This window comes from Maniola jurtina, chromosome 22 (assembly GCF_905333055.1).
Source record: "Maniola jurtina chromosome 22, ilManJurt1.1, whole genome shotgun sequence".
Classification (NCBI taxonomy): domain Eukaryota; kingdom Metazoa; phylum Arthropoda; class Insecta; order Lepidoptera; family Nymphalidae; genus Maniola; species Maniola jurtina.
The window spans coordinates 8,153,774-8,176,472 of NC_060050.1; the positions used below are offsets into that span (position 1 = coordinate 8,153,774).

The 22,699-nt window shown below is 38.0% G+C and overlaps 1 protein-coding gene across 7 annotated transcripts in view; it reads left to right on the top strand.

Moving 5' to 3' along the window:
• The window catches only part of LOC123876692 (trithorax group protein osa), a 209,127-nt gene that overhangs the window by 88,182 nt on the left and 98,246 nt on the right, over positions 1 to 22,699 (top strand). For all 7 annotated transcript variants that reach the window (XR_006798399.1, XM_045922991.1, XM_045922993.1 and 4 more), the window contains exon 4: positions 3,769 to 3,831. Coding sequence is in view for 6 of the 7 variants with exons in the window: in XM_045922991.1 (XP_045778947.1) it covers positions 3,769 to 3,831 (63 nt within the window). In the remaining variant the exon portion in view is untranslated. The remainder of the gene's footprint in view (positions 1 to 3,768; positions 3,832 to 22,699) is intronic.

Below are 22,699 nucleotides of genomic sequence, written 5' to 3' on the forward strand. Positions count from 1 at the left end.
GTTTAGGTAAGCAGTAAGCACTGTGAAGTCATAGAGTTGTACGGAACTAACTTTGAGTGAGCCTCTCAACTCTACGGTGAGCTTTTGTAATTACGTCGCGCAACGTTGACGTTATAAAGATATTTTATATGAAAACTCTCCTCTCTGGGAGATGTTAATCCTTGGAGAGTATATTTTATGCTTAATTTTGATATCGCAAAATTAAAATGTTACTGTTTGTTTTTTGACGGTGACTAAATTTTTGATTCAAGTAATCATTTTATTAGCATTGTTTTGGATAAAATCCACCTTTTATGCATGAGATTTTTGGCAAATTACAGAATTCTTTTTTATAAATCTTTTTAAATCTCAGATTTTTTAAAGACTGTATTCCACTTTAACGGCAATGTGATATTCTAATGATGATGACGACATAATGTTATTTTATACTTATAGGTACGAGATCTGGACCTCCTCCCGTACCGTACCTACCTTTTTTAATGTATAAGCGACGACGTTTAATCATAAATCATAAGCAGTACCAAAGTAATACGTACCTACCTACCTACTAAATATATTTCGCATTTCATTCACAAATAAACGTAATTTCAGCTCGCGAGCGAAATTCTTACAATCTTAGTTCATTGAGTTAAAGCGGGGATGTTTTGAATTGCATGAAATTATCTTTGAGAGAGCCGAGAGCGCCGTCGACATCCCGACGCGCATTCGCAATCGCTAAGTTGCATCTAAGCTAAACGGTAAAAAGCAGTCTATCCTGATTCCTGTGCAGTGTGAGTTATGATTCTAGAGAAATGTAAATTTTAGTTCTTGTCTTAGTGATCACTTATTTACATTTCATGATCATGATCAACCCGTTGCCGGCCCACTTCTGAGCACGGGTCTGTTCTCCTTTTACAGAGTGAGAAGGGTGTAGACTGTAGGCCATAGTCTGCCACGCTGGCCCAATGCGGATTGGCAGACTTCACACACCTTTGAGAACTTGGAGAACTCTCAGGCATGCAGGTTTCCTCACGACGTTTTCCTTCACCGCTAATGCAAGTGATATTTAATTGCTTAAAACGCACATGGCTAAAAAGTTAGAGGTGCGTGCCCGGGATCGAACCCCCGACTTCCGATTAGGAGCCGGACGTTCTAACCACTAGGCTATTTACATTTACTTAGTCACAATCTCGTTCGGAAACAGTCTCGAATGCGAGATATCATGGAAGGAAGAAGTAAAATTACTAGACTTAAGACTTGTTATACTAGAGCATACATTTGATTAATGAGTTAATATAATACTATAGTTATTGTATTGTATTTATCATCTTCAGCAGATAGTCTTCGATGATTAGCAATTCTTAAGCTTTCATTTGATTAGCACTTCGAGTTGGAATTGGGTGCTAGCCTCTCTCGAATATTCGGCATAAAGAAATATTCTCAGGATTTAATCTAGACTATTATTGTTTGAAGGGTAACTAACTATTTTTAGTAGGGCAAGCTAAGGAACACCACTTCAAAGTGAGTAAATAAAAACTACTAGATTGTGCCTTTTATGTAACAAAAGTGGAATGAAAATGATATTCCCTTTGCTCGGAAGTTTTAAGCGTCTTTACCCGTTGAGTTAAAGTAGGAAACTTTGAGTTGTATGGAACTAACTTAGAGCGAAGCCGGTCAACTTCTCAACGATCGTTTATAATCACGTGCAATCTCCACTTTATGAAGTAATTGTTTGGAGTAGCAATTGTACGGAGTTTGACGCTGTGCAACGTTTTGCGAAATTGCTTTCTTTTCAAAACATTGGCGAGCGACGTTGCAGTTGGACATCGAATCGTGAACTTTACTCTGTTTAAAACTGCAGTGTAGGTATGGAGCGTTTTTTGGTATCGCGTTGGTAGATAGAAGATGTTCCAGTGTGCGTTTAGAATCGTAGCTTCTGATTCTCTTACGGCTTGCACCGATTTTCTCTACCTGAGGGACAAATGTAGTGGAAATTCCGCGTGCGGAGTTTAGCTTCAGAAAGAAAACCGTTCGGTTCAGTAATGTTGGTAAAGGGTCGGTTGGTAAAATACTGCGAATGCGTGAAAAATCGCGTGCGGGCGATCAGCGTCTTGTCCGCACTAATATTATGGCGTTTTCCTTACTTTCTAAGTGCGTAAACCACTCCAATGTGTCGTACACTTTAGAGGGAAAACCTATGGAATCAATCTGAGTGTGAGGTATCAACTTATCAAACTCAAAAATATAGAAAGCTCTTGTTCTATCTTGTATTTTTGGAAACTTCATCGGCTTCAGGAAATAATAAGTGTAGAAATATCGGTCAGTGTGATAAGGGGCCAACAACTATTAATCTTAATAAACTTTATCGAGGTCGTAGACCCACAACGTCAGAGTAAAACGTCACGTGTCACCCACAACTTGTGGGTTACGTTGAGAATAACTCGTAACTACAAATGTGTGTCAGTTCTGATGTATTGACAGTAGACCATTTAGGATCTAGACAGACGGACTGCATTCGAACTGCAAGCAGATTGTATACCTAATTGCAGTTAGGATGCAGCTTTGTTGCAGTTCATACTCGGATACCTACGAAGCGATTTGCCTCCTCATTTCTAATTCGATCCGCTAGGATTTGGAACGTCCCTTCCAGCATCAGTTTTCCCCTCCAATTAAATAAATATGGCTGGGTACCTGAAATCAAGAGTGAATAGGCAGTCTTGTAGTCCGTCTGTCTAAAGCTAGACCCTGAATGGTCTGATTGTCAATACATCGGAACTGATATAATATTTCGTAGTTACTAGTGGTACATACTAAACGTACCTAACCCACGAGTTGTGGGTCGATTCATGACATTTTACTCTTACGATGCGCCACGTTATGTCTTGAGTCTTGACACTTACCTTAGTTAGTTAGACTAGAAATAACTATCCTCGTGGCAAAAAATAAAACTGCACTCTGCGTCCTCTATTTTTGACATGTATTTCGCTTTATAAAAATATATAGCAACGCCATCTACAGAGGTAACGTAATGCCAGTTAATTACTTGAGTGGCAGACGGCGCCGGCGTCGGTTCCAATTAATACCGCCACTCGGCCAAGCTCGTTTGAGGATCGCCGTGGATGCTAAATGAATCAACAGAGACTTTATCCCTTTAATGTTATAAATACATTTTTCAATTCGACTTTATCTCTTTAATGATATAAATACATTTTTCAATTTTGTTCGGTTACCCTTTGTCTGCTTGAATTTACCTGTAATTGATAAATACAATGGTATTTTACTTATTACCTATTAAATGTAGTTGTTAAGACGATTTCAAATTTTAAAAAAACTAATTAGCGACCGCTCGCGGTTTCGCTCGGCGAAAATAGAAAGCCTCTTTATTATCTATCCCGTAGGAACTCCGAAAAGTCCGGCCTTATTCCTTGTCTACATTAGGTATAGGTACAGGAAAATTGCAAAATTTTAGTTTTCTAGATCAAAGGTTTTGGGCTGGGATTGTGCGGAGATGAGTCAGTCAGTGAGTCACGACTTTTCTTTTTATATGTATTGATTGGATTTTTTTTTCCAAGTGACAAATCAAAAATCACAGTGACTCACTGTCATGTATTTGGATAAAAGCTTTGAAGGAGTTATCGTTAGTTCAAGAATCGGTGGTGTTAAGTTTTGATTGTCATTATCCGTTTGTGTGGATCTCTAAATGTTACGAAACTCAAGCCTATAATAACTATAGAGCACCTATTTATCCCGATGTAATTATAATAAATACCCTCATTTGATTGTCAACAGGGTTACCCTCCACCTCCTAGGCCAGCACAGCCGTCCACACCAAATGCTCACGATCAAGATTCGGTAAGTGTGTGTAGTTCTTAATAAATAGGTAGTTACATGAGGCTTAAAAGCAAAAACCTTATAACTCTTTATCGTAACAAATGCTAAAAACGTAAAGGTCGTTAGTAATATTACATTCCCAACGATGACAAAACGTGTCTATTGTCCTTACTAAATAATAATAAGCTTAAAGAAAAACCTTAATATAACCTTTTTCTCAAAACAATGTCATAAAATGTAAAAGTCGTTAGTCGTTATAGTCGCAACTCGCAACTTCATAGTGCATAACGTAACGACGATGACAAAAGGGACATTAATTATAACGATGAATGTCGCGTCTTCATCATGCGGCTTACAAACAAGTGAGCCCTGTGTTTGTGAACTGGCACTCCGTCCGCCGTGTTAGCGCGTCCGAGCCGCGACACTTGACAATGAGCTTGTTTGCTAAATTGTACCGAGTACTGACTGTCAACCGGATACTGTTGCCAGATGTTTTTGATTTTGTAGGAACGTTCTCTTTACAGAAATATTCGGGCTGTTATAGTCCCAACTCACAACTTCATAGTGCATAACGTAACGAGTGACAAAAGGGACATTAATTTTATCGATAAATCGTCTTCATGCGGCTTACAAACAAGTGAGCCCTGTGTTTAGAAACTGGCACTCTGTCCGCCAAGTTAGCGCGTCCGAGCCGCGCACTTGACAATGTGCTTGTTTGCTAAATTGTACCGAGTACTGACTGTCAACCGGTTGCTGTTGCCAAATGTTTCTGATTTTGTAGGAACGCCCTCTTTACAGAAATATACCTATTATAAAATAGTCCCAACTCGCAACTTCATAGTGCCATTTGCCATTGGTTCGACATGAGTACAAGATCGTTGTTTAGGGCAGCGGTGAAAAAAAAATTCCAGTCAGTCTTAATGATTGCCAACCTCCGATAGGAAGTGGCACTAGAAGAAGGGAAGGAAATAAGTTCCCTAAAATGAGTTAATATCATGGTGACCCTACACTCAGCGAACTGCAAAAGCAAAACCTACTCCAATTTGTGTGGGCGTGAATAATTTTATTTACGGCCCACATTGTTTTCACGCTTAAAAATGAAAGCAATTTCCTATGCACGGAGGAAATCGAAGCGACGTCGTGTTATTATTTATAGTTGAACATGTTTTCGCTATTGAATTCGACATACGCTAGCGCAATGGAATCTTTTCTTTATTTCATTTACGATCACATTTATTTTTAACCCCCGACCCAAAAAGAGGGGTGTTATAAGTTTGACGTGTGTATCTGTGTATCTGTGTGTCTGTGTATCTGTGTATCTGTCTGTGGCATCGTAGCGCCTAAACTAATGAACCGATTTTAATTTAGTTTTTTTTGTTTGAAAGGTGGCTTGATCGAGAGTGTTCTTAGCTATAATCTAAAAAAATTGGTTCAGCCGTTTAAGAGTTATCAGCTCTTTTCTAGTTTTCTTGTAGAAAAGAAGGTTAGATAACCGTTAGGTTTTTAATATTATGTCAATAGACAAAATGTCAAGCTGTCAAGATGGACGTTGCCTAAATACATAATTATTTATTTGAAAATGATGTTTTGGAAAACTCAAATACTTTGGATCGTCGGGGGTGTTATAAATTTTTAATTTACACTTGTCTTATAAAATATATGGCTGTACAGTAGAAGTTATAAACTTTCTTTAATGGGTTTATGACCAACAAACCAATCCAATCCCTATACGAAGAGGTGTGAGGCAGGGAGATGTAATATCCCCAAAACTTTTCACCTGTGCCCTAGAAGACGTGTTTAAGGAATTGGATTGGAAAGGTCGAGGCATAAACGTGAATGGCGAAAATATCTCACACTTGCGATTTGCGGACGACATAGTTCTATTGGCTGAATCGCTGCAGGAACTTGAGGAAATGCTGATCGAGCTTAGCTGTTCTTCCAGACGAGTAGGTCTTGAGATGAACATAGACAAAACGAAAGTAATGTTTAACGAGCACGCTATCTCAAGACCCGTCACCGTCGGGAATGTTAGCATCGAAGTTGTTCAAGAATATAACTACCTCGGCCAGATTATACAACTCGGCAGGAACAACTTCGACAAGGAGGCTGACAGAAGAATTCAGCTAGGCTGGGCAGCATTTTCAAAGCTACGTCAGGTCTTCGAATCGTCGATACCGCAAAGCCTTAAGACTAAGGTCTTCAATCAGTGCGTCCTACCTGTGATGACGTATGGAGCAGAAACGTGGACACTGACAGTTGGCCTCGTCCACAAACTAAAGGTCGCTCAGCGCGCTATGGAGCGAGCTATGTTGGGTATCACACTCAGGGATAAAATCCGGAACGAGGAAATTCGCAGAAGAACAAAAGCGACCGACATAGCTCAAAGGATTAGCAAGCTGAAGTGGCAATGGGCAGGTCATGTCTGTCGCAGAACCGACGGCCGATGGGGCAGACGTGTTCTGGAGTGGAGACCGCGTACCGGTAAGCGCAGTGTGGGACGACCTCCTGCCCGCTGGACCGATGACCTGAAGAAGGTGGCGGGGAGCGGGTGGATGAGGAAGGCGGAGGACCGTGTTTGGTGGCGCGCTCTTGGAAAGGCCTATGTCCAGCAGTGGACGCATACAGGCTGATGGATGGATGGATGGAATGGGTTTATGATTAAAATGCAGTCAAGTTAAAAATGTATGAAATCATAGAATTATTTACCCTGTACCTAAGTACCAAGTTTTACCCCACTGCGGCAAAGCCTAAAGGAAGGGTTATGATTTTTATCAAAAGTCCTTGCCATTTCAAAGTTTCAGTTCTTCTTATTGAATATTTTCTCAATGTCTAATAAATTTAAAAAAAAATACAATTAAGTAACCATATAAAAAGTTTCTTTATAGTTTTTCATATTAAATAAATAAAATAGTTTCTTCAAATTCAAACTTGAAGTAAGCAATTACTAAGACGTTTGGGGTAACAATAATTGGTTTTGACATCTACGAATTTCGAATTTTCGGCAAGATGCTGTGTATAAAAAATTAGGTAGGTATATGAAGGTGGATAAGAAACTATTTCAAATGAATAAGGGACAGGTCAGAACTAAATTCGGAACAAAATTGGAGAGAGCTAAAATACAGAGCCAGCTATAGAATCGCGTTAAATATACAAAGCGCGGCGGAATTAGCAATGCGAATTTAACTCTCCGTATTATATTCTACAGCTTAATATATCAGCAAGATGGGGCCATCGAATATATCTGCTCTTGAAGTGCATATCGTACTATTTCATTACGCGCAGATCAAAGCACGCGCCTGCTTTATCCGAGAGACACACAGCCTGCGGCCATGCCCCGACGATAGCTACATCACGAATGCAACGATAAAAAGAATTGCAAGTGACAGTTGCAACCCTAGAGCAATAGGGTTGTCAGTGTCACATGATGGACAAAAATGAAACACACTACCTACCTCTTTGGAGAGGGAGGCGATAGATGCAACCTATCTCTTTACAAAACTACGAGACCACTGGGTTGAGAAAATATTTTGATGGTATATTATGCGTCGATGGTTGGTGTGTCGTCTTCTTCTACGTTCTGGCCTATGAACTCCGAGAGACACAGGCTTTTTTCTGTACCACCAGTTTTTAGAAAGAACCTATGCTTTATAGGTCTATTCTTTACAAAAGACGCTTTGTGTTGAAATAAATTTCCCTTGTAATACCGCATGCTTGGTATGGATTGGGTACTACTCTACCTACTCGATCTAAGCTTCGCACCCCCATATGTCATATTATGAAAGACGAAGCCTTTGTCCAGCTATTTAAAAAGATATGGCCTAATTAGTATCAGTAGAGCTTGTCCTCTGCTAGTGTGTATTGCTCGTTGATGACAGGCTAACGTGGGGCACGAGGATGTATTCTAACATCTTTATTACTCTCAAGTAGATCTTTGTAGGGAATAATTCTTTTTAGTTCGCAGTTGGCTGGATGCGGGTCGCCTGAATGGCACACACCCCGGGCTTTTGTTGTTTTAGGTCTCGTCCCCTATCAGTCACGCTAAGGCCTTTTTTGAAACGGCTCAGTATGCCTGCTTAGATACATTGCGATGTTTTTTATGGTTCCGTATCGAAGGGTGCCAACGGGACTCTATTACTAAGCGTTTGCTGTCCGGTCCGTCTGTCTATCAGCGAGCTGTATCTTGTAAATCGTAATAGGATGAGAGTTGAAATTTTTATGAATATGTATTTCTGTTGCCGCTGTAACAGGAAATAATAAAAATTTAAATTTCAAAATGCCCGCCATGAAAAGTGGTATTATTTTCTTGTTCGATGGAACCTACGGAACCCTACGTGTGCGAGTCCGACTCGCACTTGGCCGGTTTTTTATGTATATGCTTAAAATACAATGAACGTGGATGTTGCATATCATCACTAATTTATATATCAATTATATACCTATCATCATTTTGTAAGGGAATTTCGCGATGTTCAACTTAGGAATAGGTCCTACTTTAAATTTTATTTATGAGATCGTTAAAAGTATTTATTGCCCAAAATATTTCAACCCTAAAATTGTATTTAAAGAGATAGACCGTTTGTTTGATGTTGATTGATACAGTGAGCCGGGCGTGCAGTCTTGCGACTCGCTCGGGGGAATCAAATGAGAGGAATTATTAAACCGGGGCCCGGCGATGTGTCGCTTTTGTAATGAATGTGCCGAAACTCCGTAGCCAAAAGCGAGGGGACCGGGCTTTTCTACCTACTACAGTGCCTCTAGTATAAGTTTCCTCAACTTGATAACGCGATGGATTTCGAGTATCGAAACCCTACAACGTTAAAGTAAATTGAGATCCTTTGAAAATATTAACGTTTATTTCTGTGCAATCAATTCTTATTTTACGAAGTTTCTGCTTGAAGCAAGCGCTGGCCACAATTAAGATTTATATACTAACATGTTAAAGTTAAGGCAAGGTCTACACTCTACACGGCTGTCAAAAAATGGATTGTAATGTTTTCATTCATGTATATATTGTGAGTTGCTTTATTCCACCATAACTTTTTAATGTCTGAATAGATTTGGATGTATGTATCGTTAGATTTCGTACATCATCCCGAGTATATATTTTTTGAAAAACAAAAAGAAATATGGCGGACGAATGGTGCCATTTTTAAATGTGAAAAAATCAGCAGCAGAGGCTGCAGTTCAAACTGAAGTTGGGTTATTTAAAAACTTTTTAATTTACTTTTAACGTTTATTTCTGTACAGTCAGTCTTTATTTAACGATGTTTCCGTGTAAAGTGCTGGCTGGAATTCAGATTTATGGACGAGCACGAGCTTTAAAGCAAAGTAAAGATTAATTTTAGTACCTGCTTCGATACTCGAAATGCATCGACGTTCTCGAGACTCGAAGTGTATTTAACTCATGCTAGGGATACTGCTACTGTAGCGAGTAGAGTGAGGTAGAGTGTAGCCTGTAGACCACGGCCCGCGAGTCGACGAACCCTCGTCCCTCTATTCTGTTTTGAACAAAATTTCGCCCAAGTATTTTATTAAGTTTTTATGCTCCTTCATAATTCCATCAAGATTTTACGCTTTATAAATTTTGCGTTACAAGCAACGTAATTTAGTCGAAAAAGTCTTTGACGATTAATTGTTTTAACGTGAGCTTATTATTTAGTAAATAATTAAGAAAAAATATTCGGACCTTCTGTCATACACATTTTGCCATTTGAAGATTTTGCAGATTTGTTGCTGGCGTAGAGCAGATCTGACAGATTTATTTACTCTAAAAAAAAAACCGGCCAAGTGCGAGTCAGACTCGCGCACCGAGGGTTCCGTACTCGGGTATTTTTTTCGATATTTTGCACGAAAAATCAAAAACTACAAAAATAAATAAAAAAATTGTTTTAGAATGTACAGGTAAAGCCCTTTCATATGATACCCCACTAGGTATAGTTAACTTAGGTACTTTGAAAATTTAAGCACATTTTAATTTTTTTAATGATGTAGCAACAAATTCACGGTTTTCGGATTTTCAAAGTAAGTTAACTATACCAAGTGGGGATCAAGCATCATTTACCAGGAACCCTGTTAGTTTCGTCATGTATGTCTATCTATTCGTGTACTAAAACTAAATTAGTTTAATTAAACTTAACTTAAACTTAATAAAAAAAAAAAATTAGTAGCACGTAAGTTTGATTTCATTATTCTACTATATTATTTTTAATCACTGCGTGCTACTGTTCGTTAATACAAATAAATAAATAAAAAATAAAAAAATCAGGGTACCTCCTGTATCCTGAACATGAAAAGCGAGAGTCGATATAAAAATTATTACTTACCCTCTCGAGTGGTACATCGTTGAATATGTATTTTTAATTCATGTATCCGGTACCTACCATAAAAATTAGGTTATGAAAGCTTGAGAGAAATCGACGGAATTTCATGAAATTTTCTTATCTATTTATTTTGTATTACACGAACTATTCAATAGGTACTCAATAAAAATAAGTTCATGTATTGCAAAGTCATCGTGCCTCCGAGTAACGAGTTGAGTTGAGGTCGAGAAGAGTCTGATACGAATTATTTATTTATGCAAGTGTATCAAGAAAATATTTCTGCTTTATTTTATGCTGCGGTATTTTAAAATCATTATAAGATCTATGTATAAGTTCTACGAAAACGAATCTACCTGTGGAGCTTAAAAAATCTTGTTGGTCCACTTAAAGACGAGGTTATGAAAGCTTGAGATGAATGGACGAATTTGACATAATTTTCTCATCTATCCATTCTATGAACTATTCGTACCTACCTGAATAGTTCGTGTTATACAAAATGAATAGGATCAATAAAAATAAATTCATGTATTGCAAAGTCGTCGTGCCTCGAAGTAACGAGTTGAGTTGAAGTCGAGAAGGGTCCGATACGAATTATTTATTTATGCAACTGTACGGCAAGCGGTGAATGACAACTCAAAAGAAATATTATGCATCCTAGAAACCGGGGGGATGCCTTCGAAAGAATGTCTTTTTACAATGCTATTCATTAATGTCACGACTGGCACCCCACATACGTTATTATGTGCAAAAGAAATGGAGATGTTTAGAATCTTAAAACGAGAATTTTTAATAAACTCATTTTGATGTTATTGTTTATTTCAGCTTCGCATCGCTGAATATGTAAAATAGGCAATCTTCGGAAGTCCTCAAAAACAGCATCGATTTTGATAACTTAATATTTATTAATATTATATATTTGATATATTATATATATTCTGTACAATCAGAAATCTTTTAAAGTGGAGACATAATATTGTTTAAACAATATTGAAATCTAAATGAAGTTATTAGCTTTATTAGTTAATTTTATTATTAATTACATCATTGGTTTCGTAGAGGTAGCCGTGGATAACGTAAAGTAAAAAAAAATCATTATTCAGTAAAATATTCAATATACCTAATCCATATAAAATAAAGCAATCTGCCTATTATAATGATAAGTAATTGTATAATACTTTATCGCTAAAATAGCGATCTCTTCAAGGTATCATTAGGGTAAAGGATACAATAAAAATATAAGGCAAGGGAAAGGGGTATACAAAAATAAATATAGTAAAATTGTACATAGAATATGTTAAAAAAATTTAGTAGAAATAGATGACAGATAAGAGGATTTTGAACAAATAATAGGTAAACATCAAACATCATTCCTCTTTATAATATTAGTATAGATTATAGAATATGGATAAACTAAGTACTAAACATATTATGAAACTAAAATAAAAATGAGAAAGGTTTTGTTCGTTCGCGCTAAATAAATTGCACGTTTTATTTTCGTACGAAATAATTTTTCATTTAAGCTACATTTCGTTTTAACACGGCCCGAATAATGTCTATGAGAACTTACGCAACGGTGACACTAAAAGCATTTTACGTAGCAAAATGTACCAATGTTAAATGCGAGAGACAGGGCCCTGGCTGGCTGCACGTTCATAATAAACGAGATTGAGTGGGGCCGCGTAGAAGCAAATGAATGACGGCACTAGGGATGTGAGATTTAAAATAATATCGATCATAATAATCGATATCTATTCGACTAAGGTTCGATTTTTGATTGAAAACTTTGATATGTTTTCATTACAAAAATGTCAATTTTATTCCTCAGTTAAATATTCTTTAGCGATTGAAAAATCTATCCTGAATTAAATTAAGTTATTTAGCTAAATGAGTCTTAATATTGAAAATTAAGAAGTGACAGTTAATACCAATTTCGAACTAAATAAATAAAAATATCTCAGTAGCAGAGTACAAAATGTATCGATAAGATAAGATACTTAGTTAATCGCTGGATGGCACAGTCTAGATGTAAATGCTAGCCACCTACTTCAATTAGCAAAGTGCAAGTCAATCCACTAATCGATTTTATAAGATTCGTCTTTTAGAGATCTCATAGTTATCTCGCCCTATGTTCGATTAAGTTTTAATACTAAATACTTTTACTATAAATCTTTTTTAAATTTAATGAATGTGAATTTTATAACTGGTTTAATAGTCTTGGTTTAAAAGGATATTCGATCCATAGAGCTATGAATAAGCTTAGCTTATTTTCGATCCCTTAGAAAAGACTGCAACCAGTGAGGCGAATTAGTTAGAATCGATATACAACAATAAGTTACTCGTAGTCGCACAACACTAAACGAGAGTGACACCAAAGTACAGAGTAATCAGACGACAGCTGACGGTCGTTTCGGTGAAAACAAAACAAATAGGATTTTTATTCTAAAAAAAATTTACACAACGTTTGAGGCTCTAACGTTTTTTTACAACGTTTGTTGTTCCAAATTATTTTAGGAAACCGATAATGATACACAAATAGAGTTAAAGTTTTCATGTCATGATTCTGGTAAACATAACTACTAATATCATAGTGCCATTGTTTGTTGGTTGATACTTCAAGTATGCCGTAGCGGAGCAAGATTTTTTTTAGCTATAGGTATATGCTGGAGACTTGGACGAATATAATTTAAGTTATTTTTAATCTCAGGAAATCAAACAGTGCTCACGAGTACTTTAAAAACCTAAATCATCTTATGTTGACATCATTTTTATTTATATGGTATTAAAGTACTTTTATTTAGAACTAAATAAAAACATATTAATTTTCATTCTTTCAGAGTAAAATCTTTAGGAGTAAAATTTCAAAAGAGAGTATTTACCTATTTCTTATGCCTTAGGTCGTACTATTTTACAAAGAGGCGGATCTAAATAAATTCTCGTTCAAAAGTCCGCACCCGTTTTCTTGATCGCAATTTCATTGTAACAACGTTTTAAAAATCTAGTAGGTAACTTACGATTTTTGTTTATCTTATTCAGTTTATTACATACTAGCCTCCAACTTCGTTCGCGTGTATTTAGTATTTAAAATCCGGTGGGAACTCTTTGATTTTCCGGGACAAAGAAAACCTTATGTCCGCTCCCCATGATCCCTCATTGGTTATAATTGGTTAAACGGGTGGGTCGCGAAAAGCTAGCAGACAGACACACACTTTCGCTTTTATAGTATTAGTATAGTAGATATGGATTTTATACCTATTATATATAATTTATGTAATGTTGTTTACTATTTTTCTAATTGTTACAAATGATTTTCCATACCCCTGGTTAGAATTAATATAAATAATATAACAAGTGTAAATTAAAAATTTATAACACCCCCGACGATCCAAAGTATTTGAGTTTTCCAAAACATCATTTTCAAATAAATAATTATGTATTTAGGCAACGTCCATCTTGACAGCGTGACATTTGTATATTGACATAATATTATGAACCTAACGGTTATCTAACCTTCTTTTCTACAAGAAAACTAGAAAAGAGCTGATAACTCTTAAACGGCTGAACCAATTTTTTTAGATTATAGCTAAGAACACTCTCGATCAAGCCACCTTTCAAACAAAAAAAAGTAAATTAAAATCGGTTCATTCGTTTAGGCGCTACGATGCCACAGACAGATACACAGATACACAGATACACAGATACACACGTCAATCTTATAACACCCCTCTTTTTGGGTCGGGGGTTAAAAATACGTCAAGTTCCCAACATTTAATTGTATAAAGCGAGCATGTTGTGTAATCCTCTCCCAACTGCCCGCGGCAACGGAAACCATCTCTGTGTGCAAAGCTGCTTGTTAGTTCACTTACTTCATTCTTTTTTATATTTATTTATTTTATATTTCGCTTCCATAACTGTACTATTGACTTATTCTGCACAGTATATGAAAGGGTAAACTGACTGACTGACATACCCAACGTATTTGGAACTATTTAATTATTTATACTTTAGTACTTCGCAAGCTTAGTAATCCCAAAAAGGATCTTAGCCTCCGACATTAGAATTCTCTATCTTGCGCCTTGGTTGGCTGGCAAGTCCTTTTTAAATATCTGCAAAAAAAACAATGCACAATTTTTGGTATGCATTTTAAATTATGATGCTAAGAGTTGGCATGAAGAATCCTCTTGTAAAAGAGGTAAAACCCTATTAAAAGAGGTCATTTAAAAGAGCCGAATAATGAATCCCCTCGATGATAAAAGTTTATCGCGGCCGTATATTTATTCGGTCAGTCAGTCGGACAGATGGAGTGGCCGGACGGCGCGGCTCCGATGTAATTATTGCGGTCCGATTTCGATAATGTGCCGCGAGGCCGAACGCGAACAAAATGTGGTCAGGATCTCACTATGCCCTGTTCAGATTCACAGCGCGACGGCCGCGATGCGTGATTGGTGATTGATGACTGATGAAAGCTGCTTCTACGACAGGACGCAGTATTGGATGGAACAATATTTCCTAGATAATGTAATACCATCATCATCATTATCAGCAGTAGCAGCCTATACTCCATCTCCATCTCATAGCAGCGGATCTCCACTGTTGGACATAGGCTTTCTTTAATGAGCGCCATTAGGCTTTCCTTAATGAGCGCCACTATACCTGGTCCTCAGCTTCAGCCACTTCCCGCCAGCTTCTTTACTCGTCCGTCCAACGTGCCCCACATTCGTTTACTTAGACGCGAACTCCACTTAGGACTTCTTTAGAACCACAGTTAGGACAATCAAAGAGTGTAAAATGATACCTATTGTTAGCTGAATTTTGGGTAGTTATCAGAAAGACTCCACTCCCCTCCGCCTGTAGGCGTCGACCTTAAGAGCTGCAGCTGCTTTGATGTTGTGTGTGATCGGGGCTTTATTATTTGCATTATAATAATTGATATTCCAACAAACACATAAACCGTATTCGTGTCTGTGCCAAAAATAATATATAACACCCAAAAAGCGCTAGGTAATGTATTAATTACGAAAATTTTGCGAAACATTTCAAATGATGAATGCGTTCGTAATTATTTTGATAGATAACGGGCAATAATATGTTCGCGATAAATTTAAAATCGCAATTAACTATTCACTTGATACGAAAATCTGTGGTATTCGTATTCACGTATTGTATTCGTGTTATATTTTATTCAGTAATTTTAATATACTGGATGATGCTTGTGACTTTGTCCGCGTGGATTTATTTTTAAAAATCCCGTGGGACTCTTTGGTTTTCCACCAGTCAGTCACAGCTGAATATCAGCGCTGTATGCTCTGGCAAGGGCATGCAGCATTGGCTGAGCTGAAAACTTTTATTATTTTGTTTATTCCAGTTAAGTGGTGGAGGTGCCGAGATTACTTACCTGTGTGTAGAACTGTTTATGTGTGGCATAATTTCTATTGTTTTTCAGGATAAAAAGTATCCTACATCCATCCCCGGGATGCAAGCTATCCCTTTACTAAAATTCGTCAAAATCGGTTCAATGGATGGGCCGTGAAAAACTAGCAGACAGACATACTTTCACATTATCATAAAGTATGGATAGGTACTTACAGTTTTAATCTTAATTGGAACGGAATAATGAAGCGGGTTTCAGATTTTAAATGTATTCCATGCCCTTTTCCGAATTTAAAACTAACTGTGCCCAATTCCGTAAAAATCGGTTCGGTAAACGTAATCTCGATCGATTGGTTCCGAACCGGTAATTTGGCTTTAAACCGCGCTCGTTCCACACCCAAATAGGCACAGTGCTTAATAGTTTACGCCTAGAATATTCAGACTTTCCCGATTTACATACAATACTGTACAGGTTAAAGTTCCTTAAAGTTAAACTCAAGTAAAGGGCGAGTTAGGACCTTTATTTAAGGCTATGGATAGACATATCGCGCAACGGGACGTTTCCAAAGCGATTCTAACGATATCTGTAAACTGGTAACAGGCCAGGCCACCATATTTTGAAGCATCAGCGTAGGTGTCGCTTCAATCAAAGATGCGTAAACACAATAAAAGTTGACTCATTTTATTAGTAAAATAAACTTATTTTCTATGTCATTACTAAACCTAAACTTATCATTAACTATATGATGGTCGCAGCATTGCTCGCGTGGATTTAGGTTCTTTAATATCCTGTGTTCACATTCCTAATTTCCTTCAAAATCGGTTGAATGGATGGGCTTTGAAAAGCTAGCAGACACACAGACAGACTGATAGATACACTTTCGCATTTATAATATGCAAAAGTATGGATTAAGATGTGAGTCATCGCATCTGTCGCTTTGTCTGTCCAGGGCTTTATATTGACTTTTAATAGATCACTAGTTCACGCTCGTAGCTCCTATCGCCGGGTAAAAATAGTGATATTGAATAATAAGCACGCCTCCGCGCCCTTCCTACGCTCCCAACTTCCACTTTTTAGCGCATGGCATAGCTTTACGCTCGCTACAAATTTCTAAATTATACCCGTAGTCTCTTTTAAATTGTTCAACCCTACTCTAGCTTCAAAACCTGTGTACACCACTGATGGCAAACAAGCACGCTGGTCACCTCACACCTGATATTAAGTGATTATCAACAGCGCCGCCTATGAATATCTGCAATACGAGCTTTTAGGATAGGAGCTTTTAAACGATAGATGCGTAAACTGGCTTTATACCTACACACTGAAGTGATAGAGTGAATTGATTTCCTCACATCCAACATAAGGCATATGAAAGCTTCAACTAAATACCTAATATTACATTCTTAAAGACAAACGATTAAGGAAATCGTTCACAGAATTAAGGGGAACGTGGACTTATTAAAGTGGACTTTTACAGTGTTGTATGTAAATCGGGGAAGGCTATGAATACGTATGGCCATTACTGCTATTAAGAAGCGATTGGTACGGTCGCGGGAAGGGCCGGTTGTACAACCTCGTTACCGACAATCCGGGCTTTTTACCGAGCGATTATACTCTTACCGCCCACGCTCGTGTATCGTCGACCTACGCACCTTGGGGCAAATCTTTTAATAAATGTAGTAACAAACAAAAGTGTAGTTAATACGTTAGAATCTATTTGCTATGGCATATTGATGGGTAAATTAATAATTATTAACTACCTATAGATGTCCACGGGACATAGGTCTCTTGTAAAAAATTCCACACGCCACGGCTTACGCCACCTGAATCCAGCGGCTCCTTGCAACTCGTTTGATGTCGTCTGTGCACATAGGGGTCTTCCAATGTTTTGATGTTGGGGTCCCAACCCCCAACGTCAAAAACTGCGCTTTAAAAAAAATTATAGATTTTTCCTTCCCCCACCGAATCCCATCGGTGATGCTCAACGTGTTAAAATTAAAACTTCAAACTAAACTGCTTTGCAGTCAAGTTATAACAAGTGTAAATTAAAAATTTATAACACCCCCGACAAGTGAAAATTACAGTAACTAGAAAAGACCTGATAACTTTCAAACGGCTGAACCGATTTTCTTGGACTATTCCGCGCCTACGATCCAAAGTATCTGAGTTTTCCAAAACATCATTTTCAAATAAATAATTATGTATCAAGGCAACGTCCATCTTGACAGCTTGACATTTGTCAATTGACATAATATTATGAACCTAACGGTTATCTAACCTTCTTTTCTACAAGAAAACTAGAAAAGAGCTGATAACTCTTAAACGGCTGAACCAATTTTTTTTTGGATTATAGCTAAGAACACTCTCGATCAAGCCACCTTTCAAACAAACAAAAAAGTAAATTAAAATCGGTTCATTCGTTTAGGCGCTACGATGCCACAGACAGATACACAGATACACAGACACACAGATACACAAGTCAAACTTATAACACCCCTCTTTTTGGGTCGGGGGTTAAAAAACAACTAGATAGCATAACTTATTCACTTACCACTCGTAATTATTGTGCATCTTAAATTGCTTTAATAAAATGTCATAATAAGTACAGCTACGTTTTGCACGCTAACGAGTTGACCTATTACCCGTACAGCTACAACTTGTACAGGTTGTAGCTGTAAGAGTCTAGTTGTACGTAGAACGAAACGCTTTGAGCGCTTGCACTTTGCGGTTGGCTGTCTGTAAACTGTATAAAAGCTAGCGTAAAGTGTCTATAAGTTAGCGTGTTTTTTTATGTAACGTCAGATGTTTAAAAATGAAGTAAATATTTGTTTTAAAGCTTTATTGTCAACTATTCAAAAGTTAGTATAAGGTGTCTATAAAATTTGCGTACATTTAATTATAATAATTTCAAAAAATCGGCCCATCGGACTCGCATACGAAGGGTTCTTGAACAATCGTACAAGAAATAATCTTTTTTTTTTAAATTGTCATGGCGGCCATTAAGATTTTTTTATTATTAGTTTGATATAGTCTTCCCTATCAAGAAGCTTGTGTGTAGTTAGAAGTTGTGTGTGCTTGCTGTAAGTTATGGAGGATTCAACCAAAATATGCTGTATGCACAATGCACACGATGTCAGTTGTCACGCGATACAGTGATTACGAAAAACACGCCGAAATCACATACCTACTCACGATTTGTTTAGACTAAGCAAAACAATGCGGTGATAGCCTAGTGGTTAAGATGTCCGCCTCCTATTCGGAAGGTCTCGTTTTTTTTAAGATTGATTTTTACGTCGACCTCTGACGTGGTGATCGGAGTCTTTGGTATAGCATTTTATAATTTATAATTCCTATTCGGAAGGTAGGGCGCGGGCGTGGTTCGATCCCGGGAAACATTCTCTAACATTTTGGAGTTATTGCGTTTTTACTATGTTATTTAACGGTGAAGGAAATCATCGTGATGAAACCTGCATGCTTGAGAGGTCCATAATCTTTCGAAAGGTGTGTAAAGTGTATCAATCGGTACTTGACCAGCGTGGTGGACTATGACCAAATTTTTTTTCCATTACAAGTTAGCCCTTGTAATGGAAAAATCTCACCTGATGGTAAATGATGATACAGTTTAAGATGGAAGCGGGCTAACCTAGTATATATGGCAGTTTTTACTATACCCATAACCCTTTGCTTTCTACACAACATCGTACCGGAACGCTGAATCGCTTGGCGGCACGGCTTTGCCGGTAGGGTGATAACTAGCAACGGTCGAAGCCTTCCATCAGACTAGACCAGACATTTAGAAATTATTAAATTCCCAACCCCTGCCGGGAATCGAACTCGGGACCTCCCACTTATAAGACCATAGTGCTTACCACTGCGCCAGGGAAGTCTTCGAAACCCTTCTCATGCTGAAAGGAGGCTCGTGATCAGTAGTGAGCCGGCGATGGGTTGATTTTATTCATGATGAAAGTAGTGTTACTTTCAACGAAACGTTTCAAAATCTAGTATAACTAACTAGGGCATGCCGAGCGCATAATCTGTCCTCATTTGTCGCAAGTGTTTGGTTATTTTATTACATACAAGGCTTGGCAGAATAATAACAGGAAAATGAGTTTAAGTGGTGCAAAAGAGATTGTGCACTTGACATTTTGCATTAATTGCTCACCTTTCGTACAAGTAAACCTTTGCACCCAGCGATTTCGATTAACTTATTAATTCTGTGATGTTGGAGTTGAAATCACTTTCAGTTTCGCACTCGAGTAAGTCACTATCCATATTATAAAGGCGAAGGCGAATGTGTGTTTGTTTGTTTGTTTATTCCTATTGGTTTGACCTTCAATCCCTTTGCAACGGAGCAACAGATTGACGTATTTTTGCATGGGTGTATTTAAAGACCTGAAGAGTGACTGGCTACTTTCCGCTAGTAGCTGTACATAATAGTACTAGCCGTTATTTGAGAGTACCTATGATGTTTTACTCCCTGCCATGAAATTATTATCTTTATGCTTGTTTCAGGAATACCCATAATGGGTAAAAAATCCTAATATGCCCTACTGGAATATCCACAGTCATTACGATGAAGTGAAGTGTAGTCACAGCCTTGCCTTTTTGTTGTATGATAAAGAAGCTTGGCTCTAATCACACCCGATAGAAGCGATTTAGTCCAAAATAGAATTCGCTTGCTTAAACGATGCCTATTCACTCTTGCCTTAAAGGTAAATTGTGAATAGCCCTTTGGATACGGCTTTGCCCTTACAGGGGTGATTAACCACGGTCGAAGCCTATCACCGCATTCAACAGACTTAAATACGTGATATCTCTAGTCTCTACTTTTGACGATAAAGGTACACGCATTAAAGGGCGGCTTTGTGTGATTTAAGCTTTACACGACTCTTGGTTGAAATTTATAGAGCTCACTTAGACTTTGCTTAGACTTAAGTTTCAGTTAAAACGAGACAGATTATATGCCAGCGGTATATAACTGTCTCGTTTTAACAGTGTCTTGAGTCTGAGCAACGTCAAAGTGCGCTCTATAGATCTCATCCCTAGACTCCATTCGTTAAGCTATGTCGGTTACTCTGGCCCTCTATTGCTGCACTGAATGCTCAGAGTCCTGACCTGGTGCATACGGTTCCTTGTATTACAAATGTACACGCATACGCGCGCATTTGTTGTGACATTCTGCCGTTGCGGTCTGTTCTTGTGCCTTTATTTTAGTCCTGTCTATTCTAAGCTGCAATACCTTATTTCGCTCATACACACACTAAGTTTATCCGTCAACGTAAGCCAACTTACAGGTTATTACGGGCTTAGGTACACTAAACTTCCATACATTGTAGGACTTGGTTATAAGGACTAAGCGACGGGAGGTTTTATCAGCATACTCACGGAATGATATTAAGCCTTACATGACTTGTAAGGATTATGCATGAAACGATTGCGCGGGTGCTTATTTTAGATTACACGATAATATCAACCGCTATTTTCTTCTGAAGCTCCTTGTATACGATGGCCTAAATGCACTCGGCGACAGGCGAGTGGAGTGGCGCCGAGGTGTGGCTTCTTTTAGTTCATCAATTTAAACTCAGATCAATTACTTTGACATACAGTTGAAATCTTTTTATGGAAAGTGAGCTCCAGTCTTCCCCTGGGACTGGCAAAGCCGACCATTACCCGCTGTTAGTCGCGCCTTGCCCGTCACTCGACGAGCTTGGTCTGCAATGGCTTTAAAACTGTACAGGATACAGTTCCACTTGGCGTGCCATTGGCCTGGGCTGACCAGCTTACCGCCTGCTAGGTGATTTGCTAACTCAGTGTCTAACACTCGATGATAGCCACCGATGTTGGTTTGTTCTACATTCACTGGGTGACATTAAAATATAGTTTCGTAGAAAACCTTCAATGGATCAAAATATGAGCTAGGGGGCTATCATTCATTGTTAGACACTGAGTTAGTGAATCCTGGTGTAAGTTTTTCATAAGCACGAACACACGCAATTAGCAACCAGCGTCCTCATTTTGTCCGACAATTCGAGCCAACGTGAACTGTACTAAACATATTTATTGTACCACGTTTTTTAGTGTGCAAAGCTATTTTGACCCGTCAAGCTAAACCGTTGACCAATAAACAAACGGTTTATGCGCATAACGCGACGGAATGGATTTTCATTAGATAGACGATGGGGCATAACTTTTATGGAAGTTAATAACGAGGTGCGGGCAGGTGAGACTAGGCCTACCGCACATTGTATTTCGCAAAAAGGCACTGGACAAATTATCTTTTCTTTTCAACCACAAGATACCTCGGCATCAACACTTTCGAATTCCTGTATTTTTAATTTTTTTTTTACTTGTACCAGAATGTTGTAACAATAAAGACAAAAAGAAAGAAAAAGCGACATATTCATAACTTGACAGGACCAAAAGTTTAAGCTTATTATTTTGCTAACCTTAGTACGTTCCTTTCATTCTTCTTTGTAATTATTAGTTTCTATTTCTACTTAGCTCATAATGCTTAGTTATCATGCTTAGTTATAATGCTTAGTTTTCAGTTCTTACTCTAACTCACTCTAAATGAAATAGACAAAGGAGAAAACTCGTTGGGGAAAAGTCGTACAGTTTGCTCCCGCCCTAAATCTATTTGGTCGTTGTATTGTGTCGAAAAGGCCGTTTATGACATGAAAGAGGATCCTATCGGGCCCTCTGTATTGTTTTAGAATACCTCCTCTTAATGTGAATGTGTACTGTCGCCGTTGTCGTAAAAGGGAGCGTTTTATGGCATGCCCACGTACGAAGGAACCCCAAAGTTCTCGTACCGGGTGGTCGTAACCTGAACCCAGCATCACTTGTTCATGAATTTTCATAAAATAAACAATAATATGAGGAAATCGAAATCCACTGGCGTTTTCTAGTAATGTTAGAATGTTGTTTGAGGAGGATTGATTTGTAATCGATCAGATTTGGTTTACGGTATTGATGTTGAAAAAGCGGTGATAGCCTAGTGGGATTAATGTCCCCGAGGGCCCCGCGTAGGGCGGTGTAGGATTCGATCCCGGGCACGCACCCCTAACTTTTCGGAGTAATGTGCGTTTTTAGCAATTTTAAGTATCACTTGATTTTCGGTGAAGGAAAACATCATGAGAAAATCGAATTGTCCATTTTTCTGTTTTCTCTCTCATTCATACATCTGACAAAATCATTCGCA